General features: G+C 38.3%; 1 protein-coding gene and 1 long non-coding RNA gene across 3 annotated transcripts in view; one reads left to right on the forward strand and one right to left on the reverse strand.

Moving 5' to 3' along the window:
* The window catches only part of LOC143177219 (ankyrin repeat and BTB/POZ domain-containing protein 2), a 34431-nt gene extending 22940 nt beyond the window's left edge, over nucleotides 1-11491 (forward strand). The window contains exons 3-14 of one of the 2 annotated variants that reach the window (XM_076375065.1): nucleotides 4414-4618; nucleotides 5268-5513; nucleotides 5971-6450; nucleotides 6678-7008; nucleotides 7366-7601; nucleotides 7687-7889; nucleotides 8440-9174; nucleotides 9276-9544; nucleotides 9639-9844; nucleotides 9917-10210; nucleotides 10301-10483; nucleotides 10557-11491. In XM_076375065.1, the coding sequence (XP_076231180.1) occupies nucleotides 4414-4618; nucleotides 5268-5513; nucleotides 5971-6450; nucleotides 6678-7008; nucleotides 7366-7601; nucleotides 7687-7889; nucleotides 8440-9174; nucleotides 9276-9544; nucleotides 9639-9844; nucleotides 9917-10210; nucleotides 10301-10483; nucleotides 10557-10763 (3595 nt within the window). In that variant the 3' untranslated portion in view covers nucleotides 10764-11491. The remainder of the gene's footprint in view (nucleotides 1-4413; nucleotides 4619-5267; nucleotides 5514-5970; nucleotides 6451-6677; nucleotides 7009-7365; nucleotides 7602-7686; nucleotides 7890-8439; nucleotides 9175-9275; nucleotides 9545-9638; nucleotides 9845-9916; nucleotides 10211-10300; nucleotides 10484-10556) is intronic. The other variant, XM_076375066.1, reaches the window with a different exon arrangement.
* LOC143177220 (uncharacterized) lies at nucleotides 3639-4481 on the reverse strand. The gene is made up of 2 exons (XR_013001547.1): nucleotides 4370-4481; nucleotides 3639-4273 (listed from the first exon to the last, which is right to left on the reverse strand). It is a non-coding gene; the product is annotated as an uncharacterized LOC143177220 (long non-coding RNA).
* Nucleotides 11492-13188: the final 1697 nt, after the last annotated feature.

Genomic DNA, 13188 nt, shown 5'->3' on the forward strand with positions numbered 1-13188 from the left:
GTTCGAAGTGTGGTGATCCACTGATTTATGTGCTTCAAGGCTGACGTTGATTGCATCCTTCGTTCGTTGATGGATCGGTGAAGAATCCTCTGGAAGACAGTCTGAATCGTTCTTTTCTTTTTTTTTTGTGTGGAGGTCCGAGATGGACATCAATCGGCTACCGTAATAAGCGGTATGATAGAGCGTCTCTTTGACGAGGCTTATACTGTGAAAGTATAAGTTCCTTGAACCGATAGAGGCCCTCCATAGGATATCCTCCCACGCCCAAGTCAACCACTGTTAAGCAATACTTCATTCCTCGAGCCAGTGACTCCACCTCCGCTGATTAAACACGTTTCCTGTTTCACTCGACCTCCTGTGACTAATAAAAATCCCCCAAGAAATATGCATCGTCGGCTGATATGCCATTAATCAGCCAAAGATCATGCCTGACCGACTGCAACTGCTTGCTCTGCCGTGAGCTAGGGGACTGCAAGATGGCAACGAACCTGGAGAGTCCTCAGGCCCGTCGCGAGGGTGTGAACTTCATCCTGCGTCGTGGCTTGCCTTTCGCGACCAGGACCCCGTCCAAGGAGTGGCAGGAGGCGGAGGAGCCTGGTTACACTAGCTACGAGGACTTGGAGGCCAAGAGTCGGCAGGAAGTGGAAAGGACAATGACACCAGTGATGCCAAACAGGAAGACTGAGAGAGACATCGCTCATAAGACTGTGATCTACTTTGGCGACTCGAACCAAAGGCAAAGGGAGAATAAACTCTGCTCGAGGGAGGTGTCCTCGCAGTCCTCGGCGAAAGGGGAGTCGAGGGTGGTAGAAACGAAGAGGGAGGACGATCCAGAGGATGAGAAGAGGGTCGAGAAGGGCCAGAACGAGAGGCAACGGTCGACGGTGAGCCTGATGGAGAACGAGGAGGCGAAGGTGACGCACGAAATCGTGGTGAACGTCAGTCCCAGCAGGGAAGACGTGCTGAGGATCGAGGAGGACGAGAGCCAGGTCGAGGATTATTGGTCCTTGCCGGGGGACAACAGCGGGTTCAAGGCGGACTGGAGCTTCGTCCAGCAATGGCGCCTGAGGGGGTAAATCACGCTCGTGTTGTTAACCGTGTCGATGAAAAATGACCGCTGGCGGGGCCCGTGGATTGTTTCACTGGTAGCCACGGTGCCTGCTGCTTCGTGGTTAACGCGCTGAACGTTCAGGCTGTAGGTACTGGCCGATGGGACGATAGTTTGTGGGGATTCTTCAAGATTAACTCCTTGTCACAGGAGCAGCTTTTTTAGCAGGAAGCTATTTTTTTTGAGTAATTGAATCGACAGTTTGGGGAAGGGAATAAAGACTAAAAGTCAATAATTGGGATTCTGCTGTTAATGTGTTAGATCTTTGAAGAATGGTAGAGTTGGAAGTGTCTCCTAGCTTTATACCACCTTGAAAAATTAAAGATACTTGAAGTACAACAATTCCCTGATAATTCAAATACGTCTAACTTTAACAATTTTAAAAGAATAAAATTTCTGTGGAACATAGGTTTGAGATTATTTGAAAATGTTAGTCCTAATTTTTGACTTGTAATATTCTCCAACTCACCGACGTAATTAATGTAACTGTTATGTTTGTTACTGAAATTGTGGGACTTTGAATGTGCTATTCTACTTTGAGAAGTACAACTCCATAATTACTTAAATATCAAGTGACTTGTTAAGTGGAACTGTGGTAGCATTTTTCACATGGTTACCTAGCACTCGGCATATTAATTCAACTAATCCTCGTGATTTAATAATTTCTGTACTCCTGCACAGTCTGAGATATTACTATTTACATATGCCCATAAATCGTCATGAATATCTAATATCGATGTTTCACGCTTTCTAGAGATAATAATCTATTCTTTTGGTCTTATTTATAAGTAGAATTCGAATAAGATTCTTTAATCCTATAATTCAAGGTCTCTGTATATCAAGATTTTAGAATTCTGAGTGTCTGCAATTCTTTGATCCCAACATTAACGATCACGAATTCCATATATAAAAAACTAGAAATCCAAACTCTTGGTAGTATACAAAGGATTAAGATTTTTCACGGAAAACACGTCATTAAACTTTAAACTGTATATGATCCCTCTAACTTGCGCGGTAAACCCTCGTACAGCAATCACCTGCATACTATGCCAGTAACCCACTCATTAAGATTCATATTTGGATCAGAATATCTTCACTGGTTATTAAAACATCGCCACGTAACAAAATAATGAAAAACATTATTCGATAATATCTATCCCTAATTAGTCTACAAAATAGAATATATATTTTTAACAGAAAGAGATTGAATTAAAGAAATCCTCCTCCTAAATACAAAAAAAAGACAAGAATAGAAGAAGATGTGTCCATGTCCAACGTTTGTCCATCCAAATGTGTCCAACGCTTCAAACGTCAATATCTTAAAAATAAGTATATATGACTCAGGCAGTCTTACTTATTAATAATCACTTACAACGCGTTTTAATGAAATCAATTACGCTCAACTTTACCCTCTTGCCCCCACCATAACATGAATCTCAGGTTCAGAAGAAACTTAATCCTCCCAATTAATTACACACCCAAACGCATGTCATCATCATTGAACAAACACACCCAATAGTTTTCTGGAAAGCGATACTCCTCGTTTCGGATTTATTCCCAACTCAGGGTCTCTGGTGTTCGTTTCCCGAAAGAATTCGAGGCTCGCGAACGTCCCGTGCCTCAGAATCCCTTCTATATAAAAGAGAAGAAGGGGATCAAGATCTACGAAGCACACGTGGATCACGATCACCTCCTGCCCGCCTCTACCGATACATTTATCGATCACGTGAATCTCATTACTTTCGTACACCTACCGTTGTTAATTTGCACGCTGTTCGCATGCAATCCCCCTGTTGTTACGTAACGTGGGCACGGGGCTCTCGAAATTAAAGGATACGCGAGAAACCAGCGCTGGCCAGCGATTTTTCGCAGCGATACCACCGCGAACCGTATTCTCGTTGCATGGAAAGCCCGTTTTAACGGAATCGATGAGATAGCTATCCACCTTGGACCTATCTTTTAATTGTAAGTAGAGCGTGTGTTGCTTCGGCCAGAGACTTCTTTGGAGAAACCTGTATCCAGGAAGTACTGTATTCTTGTTTTAAGAGTGTGGTTTAAAGGGAAATTTGCTGGAAATAAATTAGAGCGCATGGAATTCGGAAATTTTTGAAAATAGATTCATTTCTGCTTGAAGCAGAGGCGAGTTAAAATTTTGTGTGGTCTGGGCTTGGGCAACAATTGATGACTATCTTAATATAGGAAACAGGAGGTACTAGAATATCCCCAGTTTTTGAGAGGATTTTCTAAAGGATAGTTGTTTTCACCCTTTGCTCAGAGTAAACTGACTTTTGTAAAAATTGTCTTCAATTAAATGTGTCTTTTGAAGAAAAATATTAATTTTTTTCTTTAGGCTGCTTTAGAGCTATAGTCATCTCCTTGGTCCTGACTTAAAGTAGGATAATAGGATCTCCCTGATGACCAGGGAGACTTACTTAACTCATCAACTAAGTCCTACATATGTACAGGAAAGGGTGACTCGTTGTGAAAGTCTAATAATTAGCCTCGTACAAAAGGAGTAAATGTAACATTATGTCACGTGTGGCATTTATTCCGAGTAAAACGAGTTGAATTGCCTTTAATTAGTTTTTAAATATACGTATTAATACACAGGGGGACGTATCTAGGTTGAGAAATAACCCAATTAACAGGTTCACGGCTAATGCTTGGTATGACCTTACTATTTCTCTGCCTAAACTATTTTAAACTTCGTAATAAAGTACTTCCTCTATGCGCCTATTTATTGGTGTAAAGAGTAGTACTATTCTCTTAGAATTGAGCACGATAATCTTCTAAGTAATTTATTTATGACAATTTTGAATAACTGATGAAACTCTGTTCATCATTGCTGAATCGTGTTCAGCCCATTTCTCAATAATTGCTTCTTCCAGTTCACAGAGATAAAACATTCTTTCGATCCTCAAAAAGCCAAGAATGTAAATGTTTTTCTCCCTATCACGATGTAGCATCAGCGCGTGAATCATGAAATGTTTTCCATTCGAATTATTTATACCCCGTATTTATCTCTTCACATCTTCGGGAAGGGATTAAATTTTTTCCTACGCCAGAGAATATAACTTTCCTCAAAACCGTCAGCTCCAAGGATACACGCATAAGCGAGGCTTGGGAAACTGATTCCTAATACGAGCTTGCTTTCTCGAGCAACCACTGTCAAAAGAGAATCGAAAGAGAGTTGGTAGAGTTATTTTATGAACAATTAGTGGGAAATTTTGCTGTCTGGGTGTTAAATATTCAGCAGATCACCTGAGATGCGTTTTAACAAGTATTTTTCATATTTTATTCTGCAGACCGACTGGTGGCAACGGACGAGACCTCTACTGTCCCCCTTATTCTAAGGACTTTGCGGAGAGTTCTCCAAAGAACGGTGTCCACAATATGGTCCACATGGTACCAGAAAGGGACACGGACAGCGTGGCTCCAACGCCTACGCCTCAGCATCCTCATCACTCTCAGCATCATCATCTCAGTTTGCACGAAATTCGCGCCCTTCAGGTACCTATCGCTATTACTCAGTCTCATAATTGCTCTTCAGTTATATTAATACCATAGATTATAATAACAGTAAAGTATAAAATTGGATCAATAAGCTGCCAGAATGCAGAAATTACAAAATTAAAAGAATTTGGATATTCTTGTTCTTGTTCTATAGATTCTGCCTTAATCTGAATTAAGGGTAAGAATCTGAGAGTGTCGATTACTGTGTCCCCCTCTTTTTATTTTCACATATAACAAGATATAGCACTATTAAACTCCAATTTAAAATATATTTCCTGTTTAATAGTGTTAAATCTCTGTATGTGTGAAAATAAAAGGGAGGCAGAGTAATTGGTCAGCACACGGTAATTGGTACTCTTACCCATCTTACTCTAGATAGTAATAGCTAACTAATAAATTTTTTTTAAATCACAATCTTCTCTCTAATCCTCCCACCCTCCTTCCATAATTTAATACTACGATAACATCGTCTTAAAACTGCAAATTCCATGATCCACCGACAATAACTATCATTTTGAACCCAACTATGATCTCTTGCCATGTTAGAAGCCTCCATCATACGCGAGAGGCCTCCATCATTCGTCAGAACTTAAGCACAGTAATAGCCTCAGAGTGGCACGCTACTAAGGATCTACTACTTTTACAGAGGCGGCCAGAATGCACAGGTAACAGCTCGTCAGATGAGAATCGATCGTCGGGGCACGCGAGCATGTCGGACACAGGTGGTCACACGAGTAGCAGCTCGCCGCCGCATCGTCACCACAGGGCGCACAGTCCCCAACAGCTGAACTCTGTGCCCGAGGACGATCGTCTCTCCGCCTCAGTCACACAGAGAAATGGCAGGAGTAGATCTGGACAGAACCGCAACAGGCACAGAGCTACACCTGCAAAGGTGTCCTTTTCAGAATCTCCTTTCCACCAGAAATTTGTCTCTTAGCATAATACTCAGCAATTGGGAAAATCTCTTGATACATTGTTTACCAATTGTGAAGATGTTTCCCTTTTTGCTGCAACCATAAGTAGAAAATTTAATGTCAAGGTTGAAAAATGTTAGAAGAAATTATTGTATAAAGAATCTTTCACTCTGATAATAAATCAATAAGTAATAACAACTAGACTGCGGATGCTTATGCAAATTCGTATTTTCATGCCTTGGAATATCACAAAGTGTATTTATCTTTGAATAATTTCTATAGTTTCCCATATTGTATGGATTCAGTACTCCTCTGCACATTGAAATTTCCTTTATGACATAAAGATCGCCAGTCTACTTCTTATGTAAAGTTGTTAATGTGTTATATAGTGAATTTAGAACCCCCTAGCGCGTTCATTCAACAATTTTACCGTAGTTGCAGGTCCCATGGTCAGGATCCGGCTTAGAAGACATTAAACTGGCGATTCAACAGCTCACGATGCGTTCTCACAAGTCATCCTCCACTTATTCCTCCTTGAGCGGCTCTGAGAGCTCGGAGCCGGCTGTAAGGAGGCTGATGCGACACTCCAGCCTGGAAACCATTAACACCAATGTGACCAGCGCCGACGAGTTCGTCTGGGTGGACTCCCACAACCGATTGGTGGAGCTGCAACAACTACCTTGGACTCATCACGACGTTCTTCGCGTGTTGCAAAACGGTCGTACCAGAGAGCACATGGAACAGGTCTCAATGGAGACAATACCTCGCCTGTCTTACCTGCTGCAACGTGCCCTAGTCAGAATCGGTCGCGAAACGCAGAGACTGGCTAAGCCTGTTGGTCTTTGTAGCAAGCAGGAAGTTTACAGCGCGTTCAAGATTGTCCTGTGCCCAGCCTTGGCTGATTCTTGCACCAAGGTACGCAGAATGGATACGTAAATCCTGTTGAAGTAATAAAATTGGCTTCTATGTCTTATTTCTATGTATGGTTTTGAATTGTGTATGGCTGGCATGTAGAGGGACTAATCTGAAAGGTAACAATACGCAGACTAACAATTTAGTGAATGGTATACGACACTTATGGTATTTAATATTATTTAGTATGTATCTTATTTTTAGTATTTACTAAGTTTGTCCTTTCACAGGCTTGCATGCGAGCTGCTGCAATGTTTGCTGTATCCGGGGACCAGCTGAAGCAATCGAAGGCATCTCGATCAGGACTGCAGCTACCAGTTGGACGGTTTCTTCGTTGGATGTCTGACGTTAGACTGGGAAGAATGGTACACGAATACGCGGCCATATATCTAACCGCGGGTATCGAGAACCTCCTAGAAGAAATACTATTGCAATGCATACCAACTGACCCGCATACTACTCTAACAGCAACGATGCTGGAGCATGCCATTGCAAATAGCGGCGATTTATGGGGCCTTCTTCAGCCATATGCCCATCTTAATGCTGGTCGAACTGCATCAGGTAGGATTCTCCTATAGCACGCAGTAGTATACACTTAAGTTCCAATAGTGTCTAGGAATTTAGTGTCCAAGAAAAAACTCGAATAGGTTTCAATTAGTTTGTGTCGCGCTGATCTTCAAGATACTGAATAGTTGAATCATTAGAGCCTAGCTGTAGCAACTGTATTGGAATTGAAGCGTGTATTAATACTGTATTAAGAATGATAGATCTAAGTCCCCTGAAAATCATTGCCCCTGATGCTTTTCAGAGTACATCTCGTGGGACATGGATAGTACTTAAACATAGCCCTGATTAAGACATAATTTCAGTACGTCTAATTACTCACTCTATGATTGATATATTCCATAATGTTTTTAGGTGCTCTCGCGATGCCTCGCTGGGCCAGCGTAAGTTCCTTGAATTCATCTTCATCATCTCGTAGTGGAAGAGACGCAGCTGGATCTGCGTTAGAACCGTCTCTCTTAACCACCTGCGTGGGATCAATGTCAGAATTAATAGACTTGATCTCGAAAGTAGCTCAAGCAGGACGTGCTCCTGTACCGCTGACTACTAAGGCACTGAACGCCTTATTTTATTACATGAGATGTTCTCAGGTTCGTCTGTTTAATTGTTGTTTTTTGTAGTTACCTGCGCCATTCTATTTCCCTTCGTAATTTAATAAGGTTAATGTTTCTATAGTTAGAACATGGAGAACGTGGTTCCGGGATCCAGGAACTCGCATACGAGCGAGCATACGTCGTGCTTCCCCCATTGGTCGAGTGGTTACGTGTCGCGACCGCTCATGCAGAACACAGACATGGCCTCGTTGTAGATCAGGACGATATCAATCAGGCTGCCAGGCTGTTATTACCTGGCGTGGACTGTCCTGTCAGACCGATATGGTAAAATGCATCAATAATTCTCAAGTAAAGAACTGCCTTAGAAATTGATCGAAACGCTATCTGGTCAGGTATCTACACAATTTCAAAGGGTGGTAGATTTTCTAGAAAATCCTAAGTATGTTTGTTCTTCATTGAGTAAGATAGCGATACTTTACAGGGAATAGCGAAGCCTCACAGTAGTTTATTGAAATAAATATCTTTGGCTGTGAGGTAATAGGCCTTGAGAACACTTGTTACAGTCGAAACTCGTTATCTCGATTCTCGAAGGAACAGCTAAAATCTTTAAGTTGTAGAGACTTCGCTTTATTAAAGTTTTCGAATAAGAGGATTCATAAACGAAAATTCGACATACACCCTCGATCAAAAGTAAGAATCAACTGTACATTTTAGATACTGATTCACTTCACGAAATCAGTTTCAAGAACTAACGGAGATAGCGATGGTCAATCTCAAAGGCAAAATCCCACCCAATTTCTAAGATATTGCTCTATGTACATCTCTATGATCTTCCTTGAAACATTGTTGAACAAAAATTCCACATTTTCTACAGTTTCGAAGAGGTCGTCGTGTGTTCAAAACGTATCGACGATTCCGAATACGTGCGCCTTCTCACCATGGACATGGCATTCAGAATGCTGACCAGTGGACGCGCGGACCTAATCGCGCAAGCTATGCCCCTTTTACCATCCACGAAGATCAACACGGTGAACGACAATGGCTTCACAGCGTTGATGATAGCATGCATAAACGGCGATGAAACAGCGGTACTAGCTCTACTGGATGCTGGAGCAGATTTGAACATCGAAAGTCCAGCTCCAGCTACTGGCCAGTCAGGAAACACACCCTCCAAAATCCCTTTAGCGCCGGCTGCAGCGAACGTTAGGAGTCCGATCACTCAATCCTCAATGATATCACCAGGAAAGAACATACAGTCGCCGAATTCATCTTCTAGCTCGCCAAGTATTTCGAGCAATGTTTCCAGTAATATCTGCTGCAATCAAATTGGGTTCAACGCTGAGACCCAGCATTGGACAGCGTTAACTTATACTGCATTGTTAGGCCATTGTAACATTGCCAGAATATTGTTAGAAAGAGGAGCGGCAGTGGAGGGTGGTGCTAAGCTCAGTGAAGACAAGTGTACAGTGACACCTTTGCAAGCAGCCACGGCATGTGGAAATAATGAAATGGTGGCATTGCTTTTGGCTCATGGCGCTCAACCATTTTTGTCGACTTTGATCAAGGACTCGTTTTCTTATTCTGGCTCGGCTCAACGTGGCTGTTACAGGCAAGTAAAAAATTGATTGGCTTGTATTTTTGTTTAATCAGTAACCCAGAGAATATTACAGTTTCTGTAAAACACATAATTAATGTAACTATTTTCTGTAGCGCAATATCAGTAGCAACAGCCCATGGACAAAGAAGTTGTCTTCATCAGTTGCTATCTCATCCATTAAACTTCTCTGCAAAACGAGGGGAAAAAGAGGTATTATCCCTAGAGGAGATTCTAGCCGAAGGTAGCGCGGGTACTAGTCCACAGCAACAAACTGTAGATGGAAGAGGAAACCGGAGGGAGGGTAAAGAGCCAGTATTCAACAAGGTACAAACAAAAGCTTTGCAGGAAGCAATGTATCACAGTGCTGAAAGCAACCATTTAGGTAAGATACATAGGTCTTCAGAATGTTTTGAAGAACATAAAGTGTTCTATATTCTAAATAAAAAGTTCTATTTGCATATGAATTTCTTTTCTAGACATCACAATGGAACTGCGTGGACTAAAGGTGGGTTGGACCTTACATTGCTGGATGCACAGTCTTGCCACAGCTCATGAAATGAGACTAGATTCAGTAATAGATCAGCTACTTCAAGACTTTCTACAAGTATGTCCAGACGACTATTCAACACAATTCGTACAAGAATGTCTTCCACTGTTATTTAATATCTTTAGGTATAGTAAGGTAAGTTACAACCCAATTGATTAAACAATGTATCATAATTAAGAGCGTTCTTTAATTTACTGTTCTGTTTAGAAGGAAGGCACGACACTTCTTCTTGCTGATATCTTCTGTACATGTTTCGGATGGGAGCCAATAAAACCAATCAGAGATACTACACTTTCTAGTGGATCTAGAATCGATCCCAAATTTGTAAATAATCCAGAATTAAGCGATGTGCAATTTAGAGTTGAGGGCAGAGTCTTTTACGGCCATAAGATTGTTTTGGTGACATCGTCTCCAAGATTTAGGAATATGTTAAGTTCGAAACTATGCGAGGGGAATCCTCCCATTGTACAGATTAATGATATTCGGTACCACATTTTCCAGGTATACCAATGCTTAGTTTAATATCAGTATTCTTGTAAATAAACTAAAGCATCCTATGAATTGTTTTCTCCCATAATTATTAACTTTCAGATGGTAATGGAATTTTTGTATCATGGCGGATGTGCCACGTTAGAAGTAAATCAAAGTGATGTCTTGGAACTGATGGCTGCTGCTAATTTTTTCCAATTAGATGGATTACTTAGGTATTGCGAAGCCCAATGTTCTTCGATGGTCGATCTCGACAACATCGTATCCATGTATATTCATGCAAAGGTATACTATTACATGTTTGCATAAGATATTCTTGTTACTCATTGTGAGAAATGTAATTGTAATATTTGCATAGGTCTACAATGCAACCCAGCTTCTAGAATATTGTCAAGGATTTCTGCTGCAAAATATGGTCGCTTTGCTGACTTACGACGATTCGGTGAAACGTTTGCTGTTCGCGAAAAAACTGCCGAATCATGATGTTCTAGCGGGCCTCCTTCTCACTTTACAAGCAAGAATAAAAGCCAGGCGATCTCAGCAACAAAATAAGTTAAAGACTTAGAAACATACGCAAGTAGTATTATCAATTATTATTTCAGTTTTTGATTTTATTAAATGTAATTATCAATACGTTTACATGCGTTTTAAATAACGTCATTTAGAAAGAAGAAAGATACGTAAATCGATTAAGACTGAACGTTTAATGATTTATCCTTAAGTCATAAATCGCGCCAGATTACTCAAATCTCATACGCTGTTTTTATTATTAATCGTAATAATAAAAGTTTAAAAAATAAGCTTCTATACGTACGAAATATGCATTTTTTTGTTCTTGTATAGCATTCTTTTTAAGTATATCTCATAAACTAGAAAGTATAGTATATAAATGTATATTACATACTGTTCAAATTATACAAGTTCATATATATTGTTATTGTAAATGAATTTCGTGCGCACATACTAATTAAAAAGTTGAAATATTCGCCATAAATTTTTAAATAATTGTGTAAATACAACATTTTATATTGTCGTATGCAGCACGATCTGCATTTCTTGCATAACAAAACTATTAATATATACATAAAAAGTGAACATACATTTTGTATATATAATACAGGCCAAGCAGACTATGGACAATGCAAATAAGAGACATATAAAACACGTGAAATGTTTTTGTGTTATGATAATATGAACATAATTTGTATATCACGATTGCAATAAATTATAAATATTGTGATACTAAAGAATACACACGACATCTGTTTCGCCTCTCGAAACTTAATAAAACTGTTTATATTTTTCATCATACATTTCTGCATTCTAATTACTAGATTATAAGTTTTTATATCACAATTATACTCTATTTGTAATAATTCATGATAAATGTGAAAACATGAACACAAAAGATCATGCAAAAAGCAAAATATTATATACACTGTTCAATAATTGCCCCAGTCTTACAATTAGTATACAATGTACTGCTGTTTTTATTTTTTTTCCATCAAATAAATTAGGCCTATGGTTTCATAATAAAATGTTTACAAACAGTATGATGTATTACAAAAAAAAAAAATGAGGATAAAACAATTCAATGTTTAACATTGTAATATACAGTTCGTCATTGTTACAACAAAACTGTTATCATTAATGTCTGCGTAAGTTAACGATGTAACAATGTTAGTATTATATATGTATCATGTGATTTATTTAGAATGTCAATGGTTAGTTGTATATACAATATTCAAGTTATAACCTTAATGATAATGTAATCACTGGACTTTTAGATTTTGGAATGCCTAATAATCATATAAGAGTCAAATCGATCCTTAGAAAATGGCTGTCTCAATCTCATAGCTATATCTGGCCTATGTTTTTGTTTTTAATAATTGCAGATTTCAGTAGACGCATAAGCAAATCACGATACACCACATAATTCTATTAAATGGTAATTATAGAAATAATATTCACATTCTTATAATTCATTACACTTTAAAGATTAAAATTGTTCATTTCTGTAATTTCGTATGCGGTCAATACATATTCTTACGTCCAAAAATTTTGTATAACTCTATTAAAAATGGCAATAGTATTCTAACAAATAAGATGATAGGTCTTTTAAAAAATTATTATAGGCATCACTTGCAGTATCACATAAACAGCAAAATTCATTACATATATTTCCTTAGTAACTATACGAGTGTAGAAACAAGAAAGTATAGATTTAGATATACAAAATATAAATTCTTCAATTACTTAAAGGAAAGATCACATTTTCAAGTTACAAATTTAATAGGAGAAAACAGGTATCATATTTGAAAGACCTCGAAGAGAAAATTAGTATGTAGCAAATTTAGATTTAAATTAACGCTTATACACAAATTTAAATATTTATGAAAAAATGATAAAAATGAAGAAAATGAATATTAATAATCAAAAATGATATTATATATAGTTCTCATAAGCAAAGAATCAGTTTTATTGATTTAACAATAAAAACTAATTTTTTTACTGTTGAATGATAACATGCGAAGAATTGAACATATTCAATTTATCGAATGTATACCACAATTTTTAGTTATTGCTTTGTATTACACGTATTATTTTCCCTAAGGATTGAGCGAAACATATCATACATAATATTGTCCTGAGTAACAGAAACACATATAATAGAAAATTATTATTAAGAGTATAGCAAGTACTTATTTTATCCAATTATGAAAATTCAAACAAAATATAGGGACATTTGATATATCCTAATCACTTGACACTAGTTAATCTAGTGTTACATTTCTTTACAATTAGTAAGTTGAAATCATTGTTCTGCTATGACAAATATGAAAAATGTTATTAAGTACAAAATATAGTCGATCAGTAAAGTATAAATCTTTAACATGCATTTTTAACAAACAATATATGTTGCCATAAAATTTGAAGTTATAAAGTAACATTAACAAGTTTCGTTTAAACTTCATTATCATCTTTTCAAA

Source organism: Calliopsis andreniformis, chromosome 3 (assembly GCF_051401765.1).
Source record: "Calliopsis andreniformis isolate RMS-2024a chromosome 3, iyCalAndr_principal, whole genome shotgun sequence".
NCBI lineage: Eukaryota > Metazoa > Arthropoda > Insecta > Hymenoptera > Andrenidae > Calliopsis > Calliopsis andreniformis.